Source organism: Cladosporium halotolerans (assembly GCF_011745625.1).
Source record: "Cladosporium halotolerans strain TM138-S3 chromosome Unknown Sca12, whole genome shotgun sequence".
Lineage (NCBI taxonomy): Eukaryota > Fungi > Ascomycota > Dothideomycetes > Cladosporiales > Cladosporiaceae > Cladosporium > Cladosporium halotolerans.
Window position 1 is genome coordinate 602,020 of NW_027191463.1, and position 23,245 is coordinate 625,264.

Consider the following 23,245-nt stretch of genomic DNA (forward strand, 5'->3'; position numbering starts at 1 on the left):
TGCAAATTGGATTGGCGAACGCAATAGAGACTACGCACTAGGACCACATGGCGCTACTGCCGTTTTCGAATGCGAGGAAATTGGGCAAGAGAATAGGGGGATCTGGATTTGTTTCTTCTAGTTGTCCAAGAGCATACAAGTATGACTCCGGTCACGTGACGTTTCATCCGACTGCATATCGTGGCTGGCAAGTAGTTGGTGGCCTCGCGATCCTTGCTGCTCTACCCATGCCAAAAACCTCACATAGGTCGATCTTCCGGACGCCGAACAGCCATTTATCTCACGGTCGCCGCCACGGAATCCGTCGCTCCCCTTCCTTCACACCCCAAACACACTCCCCAACAGCGTCCGCGCAAACGCCTCCTCCCCAGGCGTTCCCACGCACCTCCGCAACCTATTCCCCGCCCCGCCGCTCAGCCAGTTCCCATGGTCCCCCGACACCTCCGCCAGCGACTCGTCCTCCCGCTTCTTCCGGTTCCGCTGGTCGATCACGCACATGCCCCGCGTCCACTGCCCGCTCGTCTCGACGCGGATGTCTTCGTTTTCGGACAGTTGCCAGGCCGGGTTGGAGGGCGAGATGCAGTACCAGAGCGTCAGGGGGTCGTGCAGCTCGAGCCCGACGGCGTCGCCGGACACTTTGTCTTGCAGGGACTCGACTTTACGGAAGGTCGATTCGAGCCAGGCGGAGGTCCAGGTTGCGAGGGGCGAGGAGGCGGCTAGGAGGGGGCTGATGGCGGTGCGGAAGCTGCCGCGTGTGAGGGCGTGTTTGCTGGTTATGTCGAGGGGGAAAAGTGTCACTTTAAGGCGGCGGGAGAGGTGGGGTGGGTAGGGTGCGAGGTGGCGAGGTGGAGGGTCTGTTGCTGAGGTTCCTGGGGGAGGGGGTGGGTTGGGCGGCATGGTTGTGTGGGGGTTTGGTGAGGTGAGCGCGTAGACGCGTGCGGCGGAGATGGAGTCGGCGAAGGTGTTGAATTCGGCTACGGGGGTCATCTGGTTGCGGCTGGTTAGTGAGGTTCTGATGACGCCTGGAGGTTGTTTGATGAGTCGGAAGGGCGGCTCGTAGTTGACGGTGTGGCTGGAGCTTGGGACAGGGGCTGTGTTCACATTTCCGGGCTCGAAGACGTTGCCTCCCATGACGGCGACTTCTTTGACGCGCAGAAAAGCCTCTGGGTCCTCTGCAGCCGCCAAAGCCAGGTTTGTGAGAGGACCGATGGCAGCGATGGTGACAGTGTCCGGATCGTTCTCACGGAGAAGTCGTAGGATCTCTTTATGGCCAGGCTCTTGCGAGGCTCTGAAGAGAGCATGCTGGCCTTGAACCTCTTCTTGCATCTCTTTCTGCTCGGGGCTGCTTGTGGCGTTGAAGAGGCTCTTCCATGTATCTGCAGGGGAGAGGTGAGGGTGCTTGGGTGAAGTCAGCTCAAGATGTCTTGCTCAAATCAACAAACAACAACTCACAGATTCCGAGATTCCTCCCAGACCATCTGTCCCGTCTGATTTCCATAGTCAGCGAGAGAACACCGCCAAGGTACAGACAACATCAACTCACGGAAATAGTCGGCCATCAACATCTGATCTGCCAGAGGATGCTCAGGCCCGATCGCAACCAAAGGCTTTGATTTGGTAAGAGCCTCAAATCCGGTTGGACGTCCATTCGCTTTACGCCACTCGATCTCCTGCTCGATGTGGTGGAAAAGTGACACGACGTTGCGGAGGCAGTTTTGCACGTCGATGTTGCCGTATGTCACTGAGATCAAAATGACTTCAACATCTTCCGGAGACGCTGCGAGCGCGAGCAGCATAGCCATGACATCGTCGCAGCCCTTGAAGGGTGATTAGCAACGGGTTCCAACAAAGTCTCGAGTATGAGTGATGATTTCTTGTACCGGGTCGGTGTCGATGATTAGCTTACGGGGCGCCATGATTGCAAGAATGAGACGTCAATGTCGATGCAAGAAAAGAGAGACAAAAGAATTACACCCAAGATTGGTTTCCTATACCTTTGTACACACTTGAACTTGATAGCGTCGGCCTACAGTACGGACAGATAGCCTGATAGCCTACCGAGGTACTCTTGGCGCGGAGGCCCCGGTCGAGTATCTACATGGCGATGTAACCTCAACACTTTTCATTACGTGCGGATATTGAGCCTTTTAGTCGCTCTGAGTTGGGAGTTACACATATGTCTTGTATAGAGCAAGGCAAAACGAACGTGTGGGAGGTGTTGTCGACAGCCCGACAAGCCCTTAGGACCAGCCACTCTGCCAGCGTCCCACCACTTTTGCGGCCCACTCCCGTCGCCCGAAAAGTCGTACAAAACCGCACTCTCGCTGCCACTGATCTTTCTTTTCTTCTTTCTTTATACAATGTCTTAACCAGGCCACCAATAGAGTCTCGGTGCGACTTCTTCAGTGTTCGTACAGGTCCTTGAGGCCTCCTTGCGTGCTCCGGTAGCCTAAGATTGACTCTGTCCTTCTATATCCTCCGACCTCGAATGAATGGGACGCGAGAAAGATTTTTGGGCGGTACATCTCGATTTTTACATATGCTTTTAGGATGTGCTTGGTACCTCCTGAAATGATGCGTGTCTACATGGTACGATGACCCCGATTGCCATTCTACTGGCCCTGGGCTCGTTGGCGCATTTTGAGTCTTGTTGGAAGGTCAGACCTGTATCGTGTCGTGACTAGCGACTGAGATTCGGACGACGTACCGGAGGAGACTTGCTTTCGGGCAGCTCACCACTGATGCCTCATCGCCTTTTCTCTGGTAAAACAGATTGCAGCATTCGTATAATGCGTCAATCTGCAAATATTAGCATCGCCTCTAAGCCGATAGTGTCAATGAAAGTTTAGCTCACCTGCTTCTGGCACTTCGCCTCATTGAAGTTGTTCTTTTGAATGCAATCTGGAACAAGTCAATGTCACCGTTCTACGTTGTTTCGGCGTAGTGTTAAGCTCACCTTGGATAGCGCATGCTCGTGGATGGCAGGGAGGATCGCATTTAAGGTCTTGTTCGAGAGTCTGCAATCGTCTCGCCTCAGCGCTTGCTCCAGCTATGTCTGCATGAAGCGACAGGAACCAACCATTTCTATTGGCTATAAGGATGCGTTCGCGCTCCAGACAACCGTGTTCGCTTAAGTTAAGTGAATAACCGACAATGGGATCAGGCAGATTTGCTTGCTCTTGTAGATAATAAATACGTTGTGAAGACACAAATCTCTCGTTGTTGAAAGCGTTTAGCCCTGCCAAACCTGGACGAACGTCACCACGACCGCGCCGCAGCGCAACCACCGGAGACGCAGGGCTTGGCGCGCCGCTCTTTATCCAAGGTCGCGGACCTTCTTGATCTTCCGCCCGAACACACCACTTACACTTACAGACAAACAGGTAAGTTACGCACCTTGCATGCTCACTGAGACTATGCTTCTCTGCCGCGACATGCTGCAGTCTCGAACAGGTCTATGTGCACACGAGCTAACCAGGCGCATAGGCAAGAACCCGGTTTCAAGACAGCCTTTGGTCTCACCTGCACACGTCGCGCGCGCCTCTTTCGCCAGCAAGCGAGCAATCCTTCACGAGCCTGAACACCAAATTTCTGCTCTTCCTTTTCTGTCGTGTACGAAACCGCAACTCCCTAACTCCCTCGTCAAACCAAGTCACCATGTCCAACCAGCCTTCCCCGTCCCCCGGCAACCAGGAAGAGGCACCGCCTCAGTCTGAGCACTTGAACATCAAGGTCACCGACAACAACAACGAGGTCTTCTTCAAAATCAAGCGCACTACTCAACTCAAGAAGCTCATGGACGCCTTCTGCGACCGCCAGGGAAAGCAGTTCCACAGCGTGCGCTTCCTCTTCGACGGCACTCGCGTGAACCCTACGGACAACCCTGAGATGGTGAGTCACACGCGCGCACACATTAGCTTCATGTGAATTAATGCTAACAATGGATTAGCTCGATATGCAAGACGGCGACACGCTTGAGGTGCACCAGGAACAGATCGGTGGATGCTGAAGCAATCCGAAGCCTTTCAGCCTGTTGGACTCCCAGCAGTTGCACGATACTCACGAGAATGATTACGCGCACAAAAAGATGACTGGCTGCGCTTGCAGAAAGGAGGACAACTTTTTCGAGGTAGATGGCTCGGGAAACTCTCGAGCAGAGATGTGGATATGCCTTGATGACATGCCGGGACAGCTTCTGGTTCAAGTTTATGCTCAGTCTCCGGTTTGTACTCGAGCCTGCGGACCCTGGCACGCAAGGCGGATGGTGTGTTCTCGTATATGCTCCTATGGGCTTAGCTCTGGCGTCTCAAACGGTGTCTTTCCTGTCTGCAGTTTTTGCGGCGGCACAAAAATAAACATATTTCCTTCCCCAGCACTCTTTCTGTTTTCCTGAATGCTACTCTCATGTGCTCTTCTAGGTACCGTCAGTCCCGAGTTTGAGGCTATCGATGTATCACCAGAATGTCTCGCTAGGATCCTGCCGGTTCACATCTTGCGAACAGGTGCAAGTGTCGTGCTGACAACTTCTCTGGTATGCAGGAAATTTGCATTGGACGATGCCTGATACTTGACATCTACATCATCTGGCCCTTCTGCGCCTCTCATTGCATGAAAACACACCGCTCATTCAAAGCCTCGCCGCGCCGTCCAGCTGCTTACTCTTTCGCTGGTAGTTCTTCACCAGCTGCCGAATCATGAGATCCAGCATAACGTCCTCGGAGCCACCACTGTACCGTCACATTAGCCTACGATCGTCAACATTCTCCAGCCTTTGCCGAGTGTCACTTACGGGATCCTGATTCCATTCACCTCCCGCCACATCCTCTCCGCAATCTCGCCCTGCCCCGTCCTCGTATACCCATTCCCGCCATGCAGCAGCACGCTACAATCCGCACACTCCTTCAGCACAATACCCGAATGCGCCTTCGCCGCCGCCGTCAACCCGCCCAGTTCGGCGTCCGCCTCCTCCTTCCGCATTTGCGTCATCTGGTACACGAATTGCTCGATCCACGCCCAGTGGCTCTCCAGCAGCGTCCCGCACTTCGCCAACCGGTGCCGCACCACCGGCTGCTCCATCAGCGTCTTGCCGAACGCCTCACGCTTCAGGCAGTACTCGAACGCCGCTGCCAGCGCCACGCGCGACTGCCGGCACGTCCCGATCGCGATCGTCAGCCGCTCGTGATTGAAGTTCGTCATGATGTACCGCATCCCCTGCCCTTCGACGCCAACCAGGTTCTCGGCCGGCACTTCGACGTCGTCGAGCTCGATGAACGTCGTTCCGGCGCTGATTTGGCCGGAGACTTTCAGCCGCCGCATTGATACGCCTGGGTGGCCTTTGAGCGGCACCATGAGCAGTGAGAGGCCGGTTGGCCCGGGCCCGCCGGTGCGGACGGCCATGCAGGCGTTGTCGGACCAGATGCCGTTCGTGATCCATTTCTTCGTGCCGTTGACGATGTACTTCGAGCCGTCTTTGGATTTGACCGCCGTCGTTTTGATGTTGGCCACGTCGCTGCCGGCGTCGGGCTCCGTGATGGCGATGCACGTCCTCTTCCGGCCCCAGAAGAGATCGGGCAGGAAGCGGTCTTGCAGTTGCTTGTTGCCGAACTTGATTATGGGCGGGACTCCAAAAGCCATGCCTGTCGTCATGCTGGCTGGCGGGCCCGCGAGGCCGGACCGGTGCATTTCGTCGATGTAGATCATTGTGTGGAAGTAGGTGAAGTCTTCGACTTTGACGACGCCCAGAATGTCGTGGATGCCGTTTGCTTTGAGTTGTTGGACGGGGAGGGGTGAGGGGAGGGTTGGGATGAGCATGTTGTGTTTTGCGAAGGTCTGGAAGAGGTGTTCCGGGACGGTTTCCTCGCGCTCCCAGTCGAAGGCGTGGGGTGTCAGGTGCTCTGAGACGAAGGCCCGGCATGCTTGCTGCCATTTCTTGTGTTCTGCGGTGTAGTATGGCGATGGCAGGCCATTGAGCCAGGGTGGCTCGCTGAAGGGAATGGATGGAGCTTCTGGCATGTTGGGCTATGTGAGAGATTGAAGGAATGCAGACGTAATTTACAAATCAGTTGATTCTATACACGAATATTCAAAGACGAGCCATCTGATAGCCCTTTCATGGGAGTGAGGCTGCTCCACGGGTACCTCGTGACAATGTTGCGGGGGGACTGAGCCGAGGCACACAAGAGGTCGTGCAAGCGGTGGAGCCAGGGCCAGGGCTGTTTACCGAGTTTATCGACCAAGGTACCCTGAGCGGCAGCCGGGAGATCTTCAGCAATGTTTGAGTGAAGATCAGTAGGAGAGTTTTGTTGATCAATAAATGCTCATAAATCAATTTTACTGCTGGTGTAAGACCAGTGAAGGGTGCGACGCTATAAACGCTTTGGTCCGTTCGCCAGGTATCTCAGTCTGTACAGTCATTATATCCCATCTCTACGCGTCATCCACCTCGTGTTCCATCAAGGTTTATAGGGGAATCTGTTCCAATAGCCGAAGGACTGCGCGCGCAAGGAATGGCTAGCATTGAAGTCAGCTTTGTTTTCGCAAATGGTACATCGATCCGCATCTCAACTTACCGGCTGTGCTCCTCTCGCTCCAGCGCCAGGCGTAGCCACAGTCTGACCTCCGTCGAGAACAAAGCCACCACTTGTCTGCAGGTTGTCGTCGCCGCTGCCTGTAGCAGCTGTGCCCGTCGTGCTCGCGCTGACCAAGAGTCCCGAGCTCGCGCCTGAGGACGTCGCAGCCGCAAATCCGCCATCACTGCCCGTCGATCCAGCTGTGGCCGCGCCTCCAATCGTGCCTGTGCAAGCAGCACCTTGCGGGCAGCAAGCGACGTGTCCCGCCATGTCCGCACTGCATCTTGCGCTCGGCGAGCAGCAGAGGTCTGGAGCCCCGATGTTCCCGCAGCTGTTGTAACCTGATGGGCAGGTGTCGCTGTCTTGTCGGCGGAAAATGTTTTCAGGGTTCTGTTGTGGCTCGGGCAGGTATGCTTGGTTTTGCTCCGGTGAGATCTCGTGGCCTGGGGTTGGTGGTATGTAGTCGGCTATCGAGATTGGGAGGGCGGCGAAGAAGGGTTGGAGGTTGGGGAGCTGGAGGGCAGAAGCCAACACTGCCGAAAAGGCGATGAGGTGTATCGGTTGGCGCATGTTGGTCCGCGAGGATGTTGTCCAATCTCGGGGAGATGTTCGCTCGTCGGATCTTTCGCGGCAAGACCGAAGTGTGAGCCCGGTTGGGCTGCAGTCGATGTGAGCCCTGATAGTCCGATCGATGATGCTGTGCGACCCAAGCACTGCCAGCGTGTAGGAATTCACCAGATAAGTTATGTACAAAGAGCTTGTAAGAAGGGACAGCGCACAAGGTCCAAATCTGTTCAGAGCACGCAGCCCAAGGTGCGAGCTGGTGGCAGGGTATGAGCTCACACTGCGGAGAGCCGTTGCCAAATTCGGCATTGTGTTGTCGCGCCAGTCGCGCGCGTTTGGCAGAGCAACGGCCAACTTTAACCCTTGAATTGACCGCAACCATACCCTTGCTCCTGTCAAAGGACGACGTCGTCACTGCACGCAGTTCTCAGGCATCATGGTTGTATGACCGGGCACTTTTATTATCATTCGCTTTCGACCAAGCATGCTCGGTCAAATATTGTCTATCAAAGCCATCAGCGACTGCCTCACCAGACCGCTCGTCAATGGACAACCGGTTGATCGTCATACGCGCCTTCTCTGGCCCCCGCCCTGATGGGAACAAAGATTTCGTGCGGTCAAGAAATGTAATCGTGACTTGCAGACGCGCTTTTGGCCTGTCGGTTTCTGATGAAGAAAGCGCTTGCCTGGATCTACCTACTCTGAGCATACCTTCCGAGCTCACGCTCACCTGCGCCTTCTCACGCAGATCTCGGTATACCATGTAAGATCAAGTAGGTACGCACCGCAATGCGATGCCTTCCAACGCTCGCTGGACTCATGTTTTGTTTCCCAACTCTTCTCCGCCGCCTCCTCTCCATCATCACGCCACTACCAAAGACATCCCTCAGTTGTCTACCACAGAGAGCAAACTTCCCAAGAATCTCACATCAGCTGTTGCAATAGGAAGAGCGGATATGCTGCTGCTCCCGCTCCTCCTTGCGGCGAAAGCCCTAGCTCAAGGGACCACCCATACCATCACCATCCTGGACGATGAACCCGATCAACGCACGTTGAATACTGTCACCTCTACTGGTCCCGGGGATGTCTTCACTACCTTTACCCTCAAGCCCTCTGGGGTTGATGAAAACAGCCAGACGAGATGGGTCGAGCATACCGGCCGCACCGCCAAAACCACAGTGACAAGCGAGCTCTCCATTCCGCCAGGGACTTCGACGTCGACCAAACCTTCAGGCACAGCGACTCAATCACTCTCGTGGGTCGCAGGTCCTCACCTGGAAGTAGTCACTTTTGTTGATCCGGACGGCAAGAGTCGTACCGTCACTCGGGCGGATCTTCAGAGCACGCATGTCACTCTCTCGCCTTCGACCAAGTCCGACGGAACCACTGTCCTTGTGCCTCAGTCTTCAACGGCGCCGGATGATACTGAGATTTTCACTGTCACCAGGGTCCACACCTCTGGGGAGGATGGTGTTGTCGGTGTGTCCACTGCCAGCAAATTCCACACATCTGCCGCAGATGGTGCGGGTATTCTGACTGTCACCAAGTTCCACACGTCGCAGCAACAGAAGGCTGCTGTCGAATCTGCGGCTGGAGGCGCCAAATCCAAATCAAAGTCGAAATCGAAACCGAAACCAAAACACAAACCCAAAGGCAACTTCTTCGCATACCTGCAAGCACTGCGGGTTCAGCGTCAACGAAGTTTCATCTTCCTGCTGCTTGCCATAGCCACTGCCACACTCGTCTTGCTAGTATTGTTTTTCTGCTGCTGCGCCTGGATGTTCCGCAAACGCCAGAAAAAGACCCGCGATCGCAACGGTAAAGAGGTGGCTGAGGTCACTGATGCGGCTGGCAACGTTGTGACAACAACGGCAGGATCTGGCGGAGGAGCTGGCGGAGCGGGCAGTGGTTCCAACGTCGTCACCTCATCCGGCGGAGGGAGTGGAGCAGGAGGTTCCGGCACCGCGACCCAAGTCGTCCCCGTCACGGACTCATCAGGCACTGCCACTACAGCCACCGGTACCGAAGCCAGCCGCGCCGGCACCATGCGCCGCGCCGCTGAAGAAGGCCGCGCTCCCCAGCGTGTCCGCTTCGGCGAGCAACCTAACGAGACCGTCACGACGACCACGACGCAAGTCGACGGCAGCACCGAGATGCGCACTGGCAGCGAGATCTTCGACGTCGGCTCCATGCGCGGCCGCAAGCGCAACCGCGGCGATGAGCCCCTCTAGGCGCCCGACTCGTCCACGCAGGACGATGATCGGGGCAGGCTGGCCAGGTGGGGGCTGTTTCCTGGCAAGTCCAGGTTTGTCAGGGGTCACTGAAGTGCCAGAGTCATATGGATCAGCCTTTCGACTTTACGTCTCGCCCCTAATGATGTTCGTCTTTTGTTCTGGTGTTTGTGTTCGAAATATTAATTGGACTGACCCGATTCGCTCTTTTGGCTTTTTGATTTCACGTTACGCACGACAATGAGCTGGGCATGGTTAGCGCAGGTTTTGGATAGAAGACAGATCCATGAATGCAAATAATGTGTATTGCGATGCTGCACAGTCCATTTCCGTCGATCAACACGTCACCCTGCGAAAGTATCTGTTGATCCTAGCACGGGACGTTTGAAATTTGGACCTACACATTCATTGCACCAGGTGGTGTCACAGTCTGGCCAGATATATCTGAGCAACTAATAACAACTTATTAGACATCCTCAAGCATTGTATTGAGCTGCAAAACCACCCTTGCCAGCCTCGGCGGTCCGGGCTTCAGGTTTTTTTTGGCAGCCTTGCCTGCCCGAACCAAGCCCCCCGCCACCCAAGTGCCATCGGGCTTGTGATATCCAAACTCACAGCCGCAAAGATTCACAACTCGGCCTCCTTCGTGTCCGTCGAAAAGTCGGTACTACATGACAAATCTTTGAAGTCGTCTAGAGACTTGAGCATAGCTCGGCATTTTGCTTGCACGGTCTTGAAGCAATCCGATCCAAGAAAGATCCGGAATGGAATGTCAGACCTGTGTTTGAAGTGACCCTCACGTCTTGCTAAATCCGCGATACATTCGGCGGCCAAATGCGGATCGCCAGGCTGCTTTCCATCCGCGTTCTTTAGCCTGTCGCTGTACGCGTTGATGATAGAGGCGTACTCGGACGACACATTGGCGCTGTCGAGCTTGCGTCGGTCCGCACTTAGCACGCCAGTCCTGAACATGCCCATGACAATGAGATGTGTCTCTATGTTGAATTGGCTGATTTCGAGTTGGAGGCACTCCGCCGCTCCTATCAACTGGTTAGTGACAGGAGCCTACTGATGACTTGAGAGAGGTCTCTGCGTGCACACCAATCATACCTTCCAGGGCAAACTTCGAGGCACTGTAAGGCCCACCGGCAGCCACACCGGCCCAGCCGGCGACACTGCTGATGAAAATAACCTTACCACTACCTTGTTGCCTCATGAATGGTAGCACTGATCGCGTAAGTCTCAACGGGCCAAGGACGTTTGTCTCGAGTTGATGGCAGACATCCTCATGGCTAGAAAGCTCCGTTAGCTGACGTCGGACGTGTAAGCGAATGTTGGAATGAACAGTAAGCAGTGGAAAACGTACCCGACCTGCTCCCACACGCCGGATTGCACGTAGCCGGCATTATTGACCAGAACGTCTATCCGGCCGAAATGCGAAATAGCTTCCGATGCCTTCTCATCTAGATCTGCTTGCGACGCCGCGACATCTAGTGCCAGAGCCCTGCAGTTGTCGCTCTGTATCAAGGTATTATCAGGCGACTCCAACTTTCGCGCTGTGACAACCACTCTGTCCCCACGAGCCAGTGCCGCTTTGGCCAAGAGTAGGCCGAGGCCCGATGAGCACCCAGTCACGAGCCAGACTCTCGAGGTAATGCTTGTATCGACCATGGTCCTTTGCTTTTTCTTTTGAGTGAGATTTTCCTGTATTGGCCCTACAAACAATTATGAACAATTTGTTCAGTAATGAGGCAGGCGTCATCTGGATGCTTCGTTGTGATACTGATTCATGTGCTTTCAAATGACACTTAGTCATGTTCAAGGGCTCGGTGCCAAGGGCAGCTGAACCCACTTCTTCGGGAGGCCACTTCGCAACAAATCCGATGGGCTGATCAATTAATGATCACAACAGCTCTACGGATGGTCAAAACATTGAGGGCAGGTGTCATGAGATCAGATAGAAATTACAGAACTGCTTGGCTGGGCTACTTTCGAAGAAGGACATGTACGAAGGTGCGAACATGACCAAGCATACAAAGTTGTCGCGATTAACGACAAAGTGCAGCATTCCAACTGTGGCGTTTCATGACTCGATCTTCATACGATGGAAGCGGCGAACTTGAAATGCATGAGCCAACCCTAATCAACGCGATTCTTGCAGTGATCTCGGCACAATTCATTGCATAATCATCGATTGTCTCATTCGCTACGTGAGCCTAGGACCAAAGTGAGCACAACGACTTCCTGAACATTCAGGACTTAGTTAAGCCCGTGCTGTTATCTTAAGGTATTCTCTACTGAAGGGATAATCTACGTATCCAATTGGATCCTTTGGCGTGTAGAAAGTCGACCGGTCGTAATCATTGAGCGGCAAACCTTCAGAAATACGAAACGGGAGGTCTGGATTCGCCAGGAAAGACCGCCCGAACGCAAAGGCGACGGAAGAATTCCCATAGCTTCTTGATCGGTCTTGTGCGCTCTTTGGCGTGAAGCCGCCCGCTAAAATGACTGTTCCGTGGGTTGTCCACACGTTCACCAGTAGATCTGTCTGATCTGAAGAGGCCTCAATCGTTTGGGAGCCGGAGACGCGAGGTTCGACGACGTGAAGATATGCCAGTCCCAAGGGTTTCAGCTTATCAGCTAGATCCAGGAATTGCGGCAACGGATCGTTCATCCTCATTCCTTGGAAGGGGCTCCATGGACTCACTCGATAGCCAACCCTCTGCGGGCCAACTGCGGCAGCGACTGCAGCGGCCACTTCTGCTCCGAAACGGGATCTGTTACCAACACTGCCGCCCCAACCATCGTTTCGGCGATTACATGTGTCCTGGAGAAATTGATCGGGAAGATATCCATTAGCCCCGTGAACTTCGACACCATCGAATCCGGCCTCTATCGCGTTCTTCGCAGCCATGGCGTAATCCTCGATGAACGCACGGATGCCCTTTTCAGTCAGCGGAAGAGGCACTGGCGAGTCAGGCAATGGAACATCTGAGCTGGACACCAAGCCATGCCCGCTGGCTTCCAGAACCTTCGCATCAGCAGCGCGACCAAGCGCCCACAGCTGGCAGAAGATATAACAGCCCTTGGCATGCACGGCTTCGGTTACATTGCGCCATGATTTGATCTGCTCATCGGTATAAATGCCAGGGACGTTCAGCCTGCCTCCCGCTCGGTGCGAGATGAAGGTCCCTTCGGTGATCAGCAGCGTGCCAGGGACAGAAGCTCTTTGCGAATAGTATTCGGTAACAATGTCGAGGGGTACGCCATTGTCGTCTGCTCGGACCCTAGTTAGGGGCGCGAGAACAATTCTGTGCTTGAGATCGATGCCGCCGATGCTGATAGGGTCGAACAAGGATGACATTGCGCGATGAATTTGTTGGCGCTACAATGGTAAAGTTGTATGAATGATCGTCGGAGTGCAATGATCAACAGGTCAAGATGGTCCACGTCTCACAGCCAACAGCACCTGAGAGAGCTCTTATAGTCGTCTCGTCACTACCGTGTTTGTAATCAGATCTGATCGCCGCGCCCAGATCCCGTCGGCACCATGAATCATGTGCGGTTGGATACAAGGAGAGGGATTCCAATTTTACATCCTATACGGACGCCTGAGCAGCAGCGCTTACCAATGTCCCAATGAGTCATGTTACGTTGGCACTCCCTTTCACGGAATTGCAGGCCCCTTACAACTTTGACGATGGCGCCATGCGCCACACTCGGCCCGACTGCGGTTTGCGCGCGCGCAATTGTCGCCGTAGAATCTTGCCGGCTGCGCTCTTAGGAATCGTGTCAACTACTTCCACCTCCGCCAGCCACTTCGCCCGAGCTTTTCTCTCCGAAACATACTGCATGATCGACTGTGCCGTCTGCTGTGAGTTGCTCGTTCCCACTTGCAGAACCACAAAGGCTTTGGGCCGTTCTCCCGAGCGCTCGTCCGATATGCCACACACTGCAATATCGCTCACCGCCGGGTGGGACAGCAGGAGCTGCTCTATCTCTGCAGGAGCGACGCCGATACCCTTCACCTTGATCATTTCTTTCGCTCGGTCTGTGATGTGCAGCATGCCCTCACTGTCCATCATGCCTATATCGCCTGTGTGCAAAAAGCCATCTGCGTCAAACGCTTCCGCTGTGGCCGTTGCGTTGTTCAGATACCCCATGGCAATTTGCGGGCCGCGAGCCCAGATCTCTCCTTCCTCGCCGACGCCCATCTCCTTGCAGCTTTCCATGTTAACAATCTTCAGCTCGGTAGACGCGACCAACATCCCAACCTTGTCCGCATTACGGTACGCGTACTTGGACGGGGGATGAGATGTGATGGCCGAGCACGACTCTGAGAGACCATATCCTTGCTTGAATCCGCTTCCGGGGAAGTGGGACTCCAATTCTTCCAATATGGCTTTCGGCAGCGGTGCAGCACCGGATGAGAACCGCTTGATGTGCGACAGGTCGTATCTGGACAATACTTCCCTTTCCCGTACCATGCGGAGAAGGATCGGTGGAACAACAAGCAGTTCACGGACCCGGTACTTGGATGCCGTCTCCAGGAACGTGTCAAGCGTGTATTTCGACAAGACGTAAACGTTCGCGTTCAGGGCGATTGGAAGAGCGAATTGGTGAATGAGGCCCGTGACATGGTAGTAAGGCAGACCACCCATGACTTTGTCGTGATCGCTGGGCGTTATCTGTTGAACTTGCAAGCACTGGGCAATGACATTTGCGTGCGAGATCTGCACAGCTTTGGGCAAACCAGTGGTACCGCTGCTGAAACACAAGAATGCACACAACCGGGTGTTTGATCTGCCTGGTGTAATGCGAAAGGTTTGCGCTTCAGACTTCTCCCCAGCCGCTTTGCCTGCAGAGATGAGGTTGTCGAATCCATGCGTTCCGACCACATCCGCGTCGAAAAGTACAACATGGGACGCTTCCATGCCGCAGTTCTTCGCAGCGATCTGTGCCGCCTCGAGTTTGTCCTGCGTCGTGAAAATGCACTTTGCTTGGCTCAGCTCGAGGCAGTGCGAGAGCTCTTCCGAAGAGTAGTCTGGTGAGACACCACATGCCACCACGCCGAGCCGGAGTGCTGCGAGCATGGCCACCGGGTATTGAATCGCATTGCGACTGTACACCAGAGCGACATCCCCTTCGCGGAGTGTTAAGACCCTTTGCAAGGCTGTGGAGAGATACTTGGCCCTTAATGACACATCTTGGTAGCTGCAATGCTGCTCCGTGAGTGCATCAGTGAGTCCTTTGGTAGCGCTGTTCGTGAGCTTTGGATTGTCGAAGAGCCAAGACCAGAGCGTGACGTCTTGGGGCACTGTTATCCTCATCAGTGCTTGAACATCTAAATCAATCAATGACTATCTGACCTTCAATGTCGGGGTGAATCGATTTGAACAACATCGTACAAGACTATGAGATAGACTGAAGGTTGTGTGGAGTGCTGGCGTGAGATCTTTGATACAATCGTATCGTTGTCGTATTCTCAAATAGAAGTCGAAGAGCTGGGGATGAGGTGAGGCCACTAAATGCAGGATGGATAGCAGCGTCCGCCGGCCAGCAATCAGGTACGCCAAGCTCAAGGGTCGTTGGCAAGGAGAGTCATGCTTGACACCACTGCTCTGCCATGACTCAGTCTAGATATCTTCCAACTGGATGGGGTGTTATAACGAGGCATGCCCTTCAGGTCATGAAGCGGCTCACAACTTAGACTTGGAACTGAACTTTCAACAGCATACGAAATGTCGATGGACGTAAGGCAACCCATCGACACTGCAGCCCTGGAAAGCTACCTCCATTGCAACACGCCGTCAATTTTAGGACCTCTTGATGTGAAGCAGGTTAGTGGCGATTTCGCAAAAAGTCCCAAACCCCCAAGAACCACCATCACATAGGCAGCGCGATAGCGAGTTGAGGTGTAGTCTTGACTGACGAAAATGCGGATGTAGTTCAGCAATGGTCAATCCAATCCAACATATCTCCTAACCTCGCAACAGAAACAGCGATATGTTCTGCGAAAGAAGCCTCCTGCGGCCTCAGGAAATAGTAACAGCCATCAGATCGAGAGGGAATATCAGATACTCGCCGCTTTGCAACCGTCCAACGTCCCAGTTCCACGAATTTTTGGTCTGTGCCAAGACGCATCGATAATTGGGACGCCATTTTACATCATGGAATTTTTAGATGGCCGAATCTTTGATAATCCCTGGTTACCGACTCTGCAGCCGAAGGAGAGAAGCTTGATGTAAGGGGAACCCCGCCTCAAGATGCTCATTACAAGAGCTCGAGAGAGTACTAACCGCATCCTTAATCAGATGGAAAGAGGCATTGGAGACGCTGGCGAAACTGCACTCCATCGATCTGAGTGCCATTGGGTTACAGCATTGGAAGAAGGAAGCCAGCTTCTACAACCGTCAGATTTCTGCGTTCAATCGCATTAGTGCTGCTCAGGCTGAGGCAAAGTTTACCACGAGGCAGCAGCTAGTCGGACAGATTCCCTACTTCGAAGAGCTGAGTAGATTTTTCTCTTGGGCGAACATGCAGCCGACAGAACGGAAAACGCTCGTCCACGGAGACTTCAAGATCGATAATCTGATCTTCCACAGATCCGAGCCGCGTGTAATCGGCGTTCTGGATTGGGAACTGGCCACAGAGGGCCACCCGCTTGGGGACCTGGCAAACTTATTGTCACCTATGTTAAGCTCGGCGGAAGACATGACCTGGCTGGCAGAGCAGACACTCACGGCCGACTTGGCGATGTCCCGAAAGATGATGCGCTCTGAAATAACTGCAGGGGTACCAAGCATCCCGGAATGCCTCAGTTGGTACGCTAGGCTGAGTGGATGGGAAGTTTCGGGAGACGATATGCTCTGGGCGGCTGCGTTCAACAGCTTCCGCACGGCGGTCATCATGCAGGGTATTGCGGCCAGACTGGCAAGAGGCCAGACAAACAGCGCTCAAGCGGTGCCATTTGCCCTGCAAACATTTCCGTACGCCGTCTTGGCATATGCCCGTGTCCAGCAGATCAAAGACAGCTCGGGTCTGAAGGGTAGACTCTAGGGTTGATCAGACTGAGTCAGGCAATCATCCGTGATTATTCTCTTGTCCGCAGATTCCATATCCCCATCGCAAGTCACCGGTTTTGAAATCGTGCGAGCACCACCTTTAGCCGTCGGACCTGTCGTTTCCCTTGCCTTCCCCATTGCCTCATCTCTCGCTCATCTCCGTCCTATCAAGATGGTGACTTGCGTGATCCAACGATTGCCTTGAGCTTCCAGATGACTCGTTATCGTGACCCACACGAAATATGCGTCATTCCAAAGCAATGCGATATATGTTTCCCGTGGCGTCGAGATCTAAGCCGCTGGCCCGGCGGGAGTAACGTCACGGCAAGCCCGCAACTCGCCCACGCGGAAGCGGGTCAAACTGCAGCGACCCGGAGCAGATTGCAATGACTCATTTGCCAATGCTTGCCGGAAGCTCCAGGCTTCAGACTAGCCTATGTGAATTTTGCTGTCGCACCGGTCCCTTGTTCTCCGCCTTGTGTTTCCAGGCCAGGTGCCGATGCACCCGCAGTCGAACATGACACGGGTAATGTTTGTGCTGTTGATCGGGAGATGTGTGCTGCTGAGCGTCCACGTCGCCAGTCAGCCGGTTTGCCACACATATACGGGAGTCTGTCTCAAGGAGCACAGCAATCATGCAATAGTGTCTGAATCGATTCTCTTCCACACGCAAACATCACCGCAGCGTTGCAACTCTTTACCATGCAGGCAGTCGTATTCAAGGGAGTGAGGGATGTAGCCGTGGAAGAGAGGCCTAAGCCCAGCTTGCAAGATTCGAGTGACATAATAGTGAAGGTGCGCTACACTGCATTGTGCGGCAGGTGAGTCAGATAACTATATGTCCGTCATCGTTCATTCACACCTCCATGGTCTTTTTGAAGTACTTTGGAAATCGCTGACCCGATATGCCGAATATTATAGCGAGCTGCATGTCTTTCGCGGTCACCAGCCTTCTGGCACTGGGTTTATCATGGGCCATGAGTTCACTGGAACAGTAGAGGAGATTGGCAGCGACGTTCACACTGTGCAGAAAGGTGACATGGTTGTGGCACCTTTTACTGTCAGCTGTGGGGAATGCTTCTTCTGCAAGAACGGATTTTCTTCTCGGTGCCAACAAAGTCGCCTATTCGGAACCGCTGCTCTGGATGGCGGTCAGGCTGAGTACGTGCTTGTGCCTCTGGCAGACTCCACAGTCGTCAAAGCCCCCGACAACATTGAGGAGTTGAAACTCTGTTTGATGGCCGACATCTTCCCTACCGGCTATTTCGCCGCGTCAAACGCTTTCAAGGATGCCACCAAGGAGCAGATTCAAGACAGCGTAGTCGTCCTATTCGGCTGCGGGCCGGTAGGCCTTTGTGCGCTCGTCTCGGCTTTAATGTATAAGCCTAGAGCTCTACTTGCAGTCGACGGTGTTGAAAGTCGTCTCACGACTGCAGAACAGCTCGGTGCAGAACCATGGAACTATCAGGCTCCTGAAGCGTTGACTGCCCGAGTTAATGAGTTGACTAATGGACGCGGTGCCGACATGGTCATCGAGGTGGTGGGTCACAGCTCCGCTCTTGACTTGGGGTTCAAGCTACTGCGCTCTTGGGGCAGAATGTCTAGCGTTGGAGTCCACAATGGTGAAATCCCTTGGACCGGAAACCAAGCCTATGGCAAGAACCTTACCATACAGATGGGGAGATGTCCTGTGAAGAGTGAGCCTTCATCCCTTCCGCTATCACTAAGTTGCACTAAATCCTCACATGACGATGGTTTCCCTACATTGCCAAAATCACACATCTAGCTTCGACGATAAAGCCGAGAACTGACAAAAGATATCAGGTATTTTCAAAGAGGCGCTCAAAGCTTTGGAAAAGCAACAAGAACTGCTCGGGTACGTCAGTGGCTGTCTTTTCGGAAAATGATACAACCCACTTTTGGATTCAGCTAACTGTTGCTTTCGCCAGTTTCATGACCGAAACTGTGATGCCTTTAAGTCAGGCTGTCGAAGGCTATGAGATTTTTGACAAAATGAGGGCTCAGAAGGTGATTTTTGATGCCACGAAGTGAACAACAGCAGACTCTTTCGACTGCCAACTTGCGTCTGACAAGAGAAAGGAGCGAGGGCCAAGTTGGCCCAAGGCATTCATGATTCGTTGTACTTCATCGCGTAGTGTTGCTTGTAGATCTGCGCACACATCATTTGCACTGCACCGATTTCCTATTAGGCGTAGATGTCTTGAGAACGTGGTTCGCCCAGGACATGCGATTCAGCATCATCCGTTATTGATGCCATGGCTTTCTGATGCCGATTGAATACATCATCTTTACTAGCGGAAAGGAATCAGTGAATGTTTACAAGTTTCTCCACTTACGCCAGAGCGAAAATTGGATGGACTGAAGAGGCAACCGTTGTGCAAAATGATGTGTAGCGTCTTGTGTTAAGCAAGATGTTTCTTATGGAACATGGTTTCTGCCTTTCTACCGTCTATAGATTCCCAATGGTCACAGACTTCACATTTTGATACTCCTGTATCCCCAGAAGACTGCCCTCGCGACCGCAACCACTTTCCTTGACTCCACCAAACGGTGTCTCGGCGGCGCTTATGAGACCGGTGTTTACGCCCACCATACCACACTGGAGTTGGCGTACAACCCGCATAACGCGACTGATATCTCTGCTGAAAAAGTAACCAGCGAGCCCGTATTCAGTGTCGTTTGAGAGCCTTATCGCCTCTGATTCGTCGGAAAAAGCAAAAATGGCTGCAAGGGGTCCAAATGTCTCTTCGTAGGCGACTTGCATGGCAGAAGTCGCTCCCGTCAGCACCGTGGGCTGGTAGAAGAATCCTTTCCCATCCGCAGGCGCTTGGCCACCAGTAAGCAGACGGGCTCCTTTGGCGATTGCGTCCTGGACATGTGCTTCCATCTTCGAAACTGCTGCGCGGTTGATCAAAGGACCTTGAGTAGTATCGGTATCGAGCCCAGCCCCGAGTCTGAGCTGCTCCACACGAGAGACTAGTTTGGCGGCAAACTCATCAACGATGCTCTCGTGCACCAGCAGGCGGTTCGCGCAAACGCATGTCTGTCCGGCGCAGCGAAATTTGCAGGCCATGGCGCCGTCTACGGCTTTGTCGATATCGGCGTCCTCGAACACCACGAAAGGCGCGTTACCTCCAAGCTCCATGCTGATACGCTTCATCGTTCCCATGGCGGTGGCGGCTAGCATTTTGCCCACCTTGGTCGATCCAGTGAAGCTGAGTTTCTTCACGTCGGGGTTCCTAGCAAGTTCCATTGATGCCTCACGGTCTTTGGTAGGAATGACGTGTATTACATCAGCTGGAATGCCCGCATCGAGAGCCAGTTTAGCCAGGGCCAACGCAGTCAGTGGCGTTTCGCTTGGTGGTTATAACCACCGAACAACCGGCTGCGATTGCTGGCGCCACCTTACGCGTAATCATAGCCGCGGGAAAATTCCAAGGAGTGATGATACCGCAGACACCAACCGGCTCCCGGTATGTAGACACCATGGTGTTGGGTTGCGATGATGCGATAGTATCACCGTAAGCCCTGGTCGCTTCTTCTGAAAACCAGGAAATGAACGAGGCGGCATAATTGACCTCGCTCTTCGCCTCAGCAATCGTCTTGCCGTTCTCCAGGGACAAGATGATAGCAACTATTCCGATTTCGTTAGCAAATACTGTTCACTCTAGCGTTCGATGTCGTCCATGCTCGAGAAATCCGACTTGGAAGAAGGATTTTAGGAATGAGCAGAAGCCAGGAGGTGAAACTACCCACGGTCAAGATGGTTTGCCATGACAAGGTCGTGCCATCGTCTTAAGAGTGAGCCTCTCTGCTTCGCTGTGGTTTGTTCGAAGAATACTTTGGTGCCGGATTTCGCACTCCCAATTGCGTCTATGAATGCTGACCTATCCAGATCTGCGCATCGAAGGAGCACGCCCCCTGTTGCCGGATTGATGACAGGAAAAGTGTTGTTGCCTTTCGCTTGTTTCCATTTTCCGGCGATCAAGCCTTCAGAGATCACAAGAGACTGATCTTGTAATTTCAAGAAGCTGTCGATCGCCATTATTCTAAGATCACAAGAGTCGATGCTGATAAAAGATGACGGAAATTACCGACAATGTAAGCTGTGTGAGGAAGGCCTTGTGAGTCTCCACGAATGTCTCCTCAGTATATGTTTAATGGTGGTTGGAACATCACATTGAAGACACCAAATATATTGCGTATTGGAACCGCTGTTCCGCTCATCCGATTAAGGCTCTCATATTTGCAGCTAGAACATGACGCAGATTTTATCAGACTGCCGGAGCAAAAGCGTCGACAATGATTCATGCCCCTGTCGGAGAGTGAAGCTCCGAATGGGCCCGATAGATGTTCGCTCGACCTGCGCAGACACCCAGTAGAGCCTCGGTTGATCAGTCTCTGATTGTCTTGCCAAGTCAGGCTTTTTCGTATTCGCATGTAAGGGTCCATGTGCTTTTATCCGCCTTCGCTCGGCTTCAAAGTCGCTGTTACTGCATCTAGAATGCTCCAGACGCATGATAACAATAAATCAATCAATGCGATCGGTACAATACATTGAAGTCTCGGCGCCTGACGTTCATATTGATAGGGTGTCGAGGTACTCATTGATGGGAAGACGGCTAGCAGACGTGACTTTCTTGGACTGTGGAAAGCTGGCCAGTCTTGGGAACATGAGCGATTCGCAACTAGAGAGGGTCTACGAACATGATACATGCGGAGCCAATGCATCTTATATACTGTTTTTACTTTTGGAAGTGCCATCGAGGAATAGGACCGCAACCTTTTCACTCAAATCCGCCCACGCTCGTAGAACTTGGTAGGGATGTCGACGTGCTTGCACCGAAGATACTCGGCAAGGTTCTTACCCAGGACATCATATGTAGAGCTTGAGGCAACACCTCGGTCCAAATGATCCTTGAGAAGGAAGTGTACAGCTGGAGTGAAATTGTCAATATCAGTAAAGTCTCAGCGCAGGCTCCAGTTGAAGAGGGGCTACTCACCCCAGATGTTGGGCAGCTCGAAGCGATGGATGGCTCCCCCAGAGTCATCGTCTGCCAGAAGCTCCCTGATCTTCGTTGTCGACAAGAGCGAGCGCAGCCAATCCCATTCATCCGCACTTCGCACAAAGAATCCAACGTTGGCATCCGACCCTTTGTCTCCCGACCTCGCATGGACGATGTGTCCAAGCGGAGCTCTGACAGTCGGACCCAGCGTGTCAAGTTGGACAGGCTTGTCGGTCTCGTAGCTCGGCTGCTCCGACAGGAAATCAAGGGTATCAGTTGGGTGAGGGATGTCGATCCGGAGGTGCTTACTAGGCACGACGGCCACGTGCTTGACATCCGATTGTGGAAGGAGCGTAACGAAGTATTCATAATACGGCTTTGGAACGCCCTGCCGAGTATCAACCGCAAAGGTTGCGCCTGGATAGCTTTCCATGATAATATCCGTGACAGGCCGAAGGAAATTTTGCGGCAGCAATGCCTTCTCATCGCGCGACTGCGCAAAGATGCGGAAGTCCACTGTTGCAGAGTCTTGATTGGTGGGCTCCTCTGGACATCGGCCGTTCGTGCGGAATTTGAGTGTATGGTACTTGTTTGTATCGAGCATGGCTCTGATCTGCTTTTCGGCCATGGCCGCTTTTTCTGCAATGTCGAGGCCACACATGAAGTAATGCACTTCTGCCTGATATCCGCCACGTGCAGTCAGGCCAACTTTTGTCGTCGGCGGGGGCTTGATGTATCCCACGTTAGAGATGCGACTGCTTCTCGTCAGCTTGGCTCGGGATGTTGACGAATGTGGAATACAAACACTCGATTGTCGCTGACTTCCTTGATCTCAACGTTTGAAAGCTCAGCAACAACGTCGGAATTATAGTATAGCGGGCCTTGAATTTCGTAGAGGAATTGTGCTTTGCACGTGTCGACAGTCACCATCCCTCCCCGGTCTCCCTGCTTCGTGATGACGAAGGTACCATCCGCAGCAATTTCAGCAATAGGGTACCCAATGCGAGAGACGTCCCCAGGCAGGCTTTTGAAACCTGAAAAGTTGCCGCCGGTCACGTAGGTGGAGCACTCAAGGAAGTGCCCCGCGACGAACGAATGCGCTAACTCAGACAACATGTCTCTACTCCATCCATGGAAGTAAGCGGCACAAGCCATGGTAGGTGACGCGTCCGCGACTCTTCCACACACCACAATGTCAGCGCCATTCTGGCAGACTTCTGCACAATCAATCAAGCTCAAGCGGGAACTATATGCTTGATTGATTGACTGACTGGGCTTGCTTGATTGCTTGAGCTTGAGAGTAGCAAGCGCTTGATTGATCGCTTGATTACGCTTGAGTCTGATGACTAACGCGTCGACTATACACTCGATCCTGGCATTTTGTCCTCCACTACCGCGCTAGCTTCTATGGCACGCTCGAAGAGGCTTTTGTCAATCGTGATGATACCTGAACGCTGCCAACTCTTCAAGCACATGAGAGAAGCAACCGTGTCGTCACTCAAACGTCGTCGCCGAGGCGAGATTGCATCGCCGGCCTGACTGAACAAGCGCTCCGGCTCGTCGGCCATAGCAGGCACAGCATATATGTCAAGCGCCATTGCCGCAAGCTGTGGCCACATCTTTCGTCTGGCTAGCCAGTACTTGATCGGAGAGTCCGCGGAGCTATACGACCGATCCGGCTGCTCGCTGAGATACTGCTCGAGTTGATCGAGCCCCGAGTCCTCCCCATCAGACCACTCGTCCGCGACGTGTTTGACGCTCTTTTCTCCATTATCGCTATCTGTCCCAGC

At 53.4% G+C, this 23,245-nt stretch overlaps 13 protein-coding genes across 13 annotated transcripts; 4 read left to right on the forward strand and 9 right to left on the reverse strand.

The window, feature by feature from the left end:
• Positions 1 to 318: 318 nt before the first annotated feature.
• Positions 319 to 2,092, reverse strand: WHR41_04212 (uncharacterized protein; the record flags this gene model as incomplete). The annotated part of the gene is made up of 5 exons (XM_069372818.1): positions 1,881 to 2,092; positions 1,544 to 1,817; positions 1,453 to 1,487; positions 1,102 to 1,398; positions 319 to 987 (listed from the first exon to the last, which is right to left on the reverse strand). Exons 1-5 carry the CDS (start codon positions 1,914 to 1,916, stop codon positions 319 to 321), a joined length of 1,311 nt encoding a protein of 436 aa, XP_069230016.1. The 5' UTR covers positions 1,917 to 2,092.
• Positions 2,093 to 2,120: 28 nt separating this feature from the next.
• On the reverse strand, positions 2,121 to 3,082 carry WHR41_04213 (uncharacterized protein; the record flags this gene model as incomplete). The annotated part of the gene is made up of 5 exons (XM_069372819.1): positions 2,121 to 2,646; positions 2,708 to 2,799; positions 2,855 to 2,901; positions 2,957 to 3,017; positions 3,080 to 3,082. The coding sequence occupies 5 exons, from the start codon at positions 3,080 to 3,082 to the stop codon at positions 2,613 to 2,615; spliced, it is 237 nt and encodes a 78-aa protein (XP_069230015.1). The 3' UTR covers positions 2,121 to 2,612.
• A 269-nt stretch (positions 3,083 to 3,351) lies between these two features.
• Positions 3,352 to 4,372, forward strand: WHR41_04214 (uncharacterized protein). Its single transcript, XM_069372820.1, has 3 exons — positions 3,352 to 3,383; positions 3,487 to 3,891; positions 3,950 to 4,372. The coding sequence occupies exons 2-3, from the start codon at positions 3,658 to 3,660 to the stop codon at positions 4,007 to 4,009; spliced, it is 294 nt and encodes a 97-aa protein (XP_069230022.1). The 5' UTR covers positions 3,352 to 3,383; positions 3,487 to 3,657; the 3' UTR covers positions 4,010 to 4,372.
• Positions 4,313 to 6,130, reverse strand: WHR41_04215 (uncharacterized protein). The gene is made up of 2 exons (XM_069372821.1): positions 4,790 to 6,130; positions 4,313 to 4,727 (listed from the first exon to the last, which is right to left on the reverse strand). Exons 1-2 carry the CDS (start codon positions 6,010 to 6,012, stop codon positions 4,628 to 4,630), a joined length of 1,323 nt encoding a protein of 440 aa, XP_069230021.1. The 5' UTR covers positions 6,013 to 6,130; the 3' UTR covers positions 4,313 to 4,627.
• A 167-nt stretch (positions 6,131 to 6,297) lies between these two features.
• Positions 6,298 to 7,375, reverse strand: WHR41_04216 (uncharacterized protein). Its single transcript, XM_069372822.1, has 2 exons — positions 6,570 to 7,375; positions 6,298 to 6,510 (listed from the first exon to the last, which is right to left on the reverse strand). Exons 1-2 carry the CDS (start codon positions 7,137 to 7,139, stop codon positions 6,460 to 6,462), a joined length of 621 nt encoding a protein of 206 aa, XP_069230020.1. The 5' UTR covers positions 7,140 to 7,375; the 3' UTR covers positions 6,298 to 6,459.
• Positions 7,376 to 8,089: 714 nt separating this feature from the next.
• Positions 8,090 to 9,364, forward strand: WHR41_04217 (uncharacterized protein; the record flags this gene model as incomplete). The annotated part of the gene is made up of 1 exon (XM_069372823.1): positions 8,090 to 9,364. One exon carries the CDS (start codon positions 8,090 to 8,092, stop codon positions 9,362 to 9,364), a length of 1,275 nt encoding a protein of 424 aa, XP_069230019.1.
• Positions 9,365 to 9,747: 383 nt separating this feature from the next.
• On the reverse strand, positions 9,748 to 11,035 carry WHR41_04218 (uncharacterized protein; the record flags this gene model as incomplete). The annotated part of the gene is made up of 3 exons (XM_069372824.1): positions 9,748 to 10,404; positions 10,475 to 10,656; positions 10,731 to 11,035. The coding sequence occupies 3 exons, from the start codon at positions 11,033 to 11,035 to the stop codon at positions 9,992 to 9,994; spliced, it is 900 nt and encodes a 299-aa protein (XP_069230014.1). The 3' UTR covers positions 9,748 to 9,991.
• A 592-nt stretch (positions 11,036 to 11,627) lies between these two features.
• On the reverse strand, positions 11,628 to 12,728 carry WHR41_04219 (uncharacterized protein; the record flags this gene model as incomplete). Its single annotated transcript, XM_069372825.1, has 1 exon — positions 11,628 to 12,728. The coding sequence occupies one exon, from the start codon at positions 12,726 to 12,728 to the stop codon at positions 11,628 to 11,630; it is 1,101 nt and encodes a 366-aa protein (XP_069230013.1).
• Positions 12,729 to 13,050: 322 nt separating this feature from the next.
• WHR41_04220 (uncharacterized protein) lies at positions 13,051 to 14,767 on the reverse strand (the record flags this gene model as incomplete). The annotated part of the gene is made up of 2 exons (XM_069372826.1): positions 13,051 to 14,681; positions 14,734 to 14,767. 2 exons carry the CDS (start codon positions 14,765 to 14,767, stop codon positions 13,051 to 13,053), a joined length of 1,665 nt encoding a protein of 554 aa, XP_069230161.1.
• Positions 14,768 to 15,105: 338 nt separating this feature from the next.
• On the forward strand, positions 15,106 to 16,423 carry WHR41_04221 (uncharacterized protein; the record flags this gene model as incomplete). The annotated part of the gene is made up of 3 exons (XM_069372827.1): positions 15,106 to 15,204; positions 15,313 to 15,608; positions 15,679 to 16,423. 3 exons carry the CDS (start codon positions 15,106 to 15,108, stop codon positions 16,421 to 16,423), a joined length of 1,140 nt encoding a protein of 379 aa, XP_069230162.1.
• Positions 16,424 to 16,914: 491 nt separating this feature from the next.
• On the forward strand, positions 16,915 to 18,761 carry WHR41_04222 (uncharacterized protein). The gene is made up of 4 exons (XM_069372828.1): positions 16,915 to 17,249; positions 17,350 to 18,125; positions 18,253 to 18,304; positions 18,378 to 18,761. Exons 1-4 carry the CDS (start codon positions 17,131 to 17,133, stop codon positions 18,478 to 18,480), a joined length of 1,050 nt encoding a protein of 349 aa, XP_069230159.1. The 5' UTR covers positions 16,915 to 17,130; the 3' UTR covers positions 18,481 to 18,761.
• A 137-nt stretch (positions 18,762 to 18,898) lies between these two features.
• On the reverse strand, positions 18,899 to 20,494 carry WHR41_04223 (uncharacterized protein; the record flags this gene model as incomplete). The annotated part of the gene is made up of 3 exons (XM_069372829.1): positions 18,899 to 19,746; positions 19,859 to 20,083; positions 20,206 to 20,494. 3 exons carry the CDS (start codon positions 20,492 to 20,494, stop codon positions 18,899 to 18,901), a joined length of 1,362 nt encoding a protein of 453 aa, XP_069230160.1.
• A 618-nt stretch (positions 20,495 to 21,112) lies between these two features.
• Positions 21,113 to 22,610, reverse strand: WHR41_04224 (uncharacterized protein; the record flags this gene model as incomplete). Its single annotated transcript, XM_069372830.1, has 3 exons — positions 21,113 to 21,386; positions 21,453 to 22,210; positions 22,261 to 22,610. 3 exons carry the CDS (start codon positions 22,608 to 22,610, stop codon positions 21,241 to 21,243), a joined length of 1,254 nt encoding a protein of 417 aa, XP_069230163.1. The 3' UTR covers positions 21,113 to 21,240.
• Positions 22,611 to 23,245: the final 635 nt, after the last annotated feature.

Excerpts from the sequence above, each read along its gene's own strand:
- WHR41_04214 (XM_069372820.1), top strand. The coding sequence starts at position 3,658 with ATGTCCAACCAGCCTTCCCCGTCCCCCGGCAACCAGGAAGAGGCACCG. Across the intron at positions 3,892-3,949 it reads CTACGGACAACCCTGAGATG|CTCGATATGCAAGACGGCGA; the intron begins GTGAGTCACACG and ends ACAATGGATTAG.
- WHR41_04215 (XM_069372821.1), bottom strand. The coding sequence starts at position 6,012 with ATGCCAGAAGCTCCATCCATTCCCTTCAGCGAGCCACCCTGGCTCAAT. Across the intron at positions 4,728-4,789 it reads GTGAATGGAATCAGGATCCC|TGGTGGCTCCGAGGACGTTA; the intron begins GTAAGTGACACT and ends GTGACGGTACAG.
- WHR41_04216 (XM_069372822.1), bottom strand. The coding sequence starts at position 7,139 with ATGCGCCAACCGATACACCTCATCGCCTTTTCGGCAGTGTTGGCTTCT. Across the intron at positions 6,511-6,569 it reads GAGCGAGAGGAGCACAGCCG|CCATTCCTTGCGCGCGCAGT; the intron begins GTAAGTTGAGAT and ends CTTCAATGCTAG.
- WHR41_04222 (XM_069372828.1), top strand. The coding sequence starts at position 17,131 with ATGCAGGCAGTCGTATTCAAGGGAGTGAGGGATGTAGCCGTGGAAGAG. Across the intron at positions 17,250-17,349 it reads TACACTGCATTGTGCGGCAG|CGAGCTGCATGTCTTTCGCG; the intron begins GTGAGTCAGATA and ends CGAATATTATAG. Across the intron at positions 18,126-18,252 it reads GGGGAGATGTCCTGTGAAGA|GTATTTTCAAAGAGGCGCTC; the intron begins GTGAGCCTTCAT and ends AAAAGATATCAG.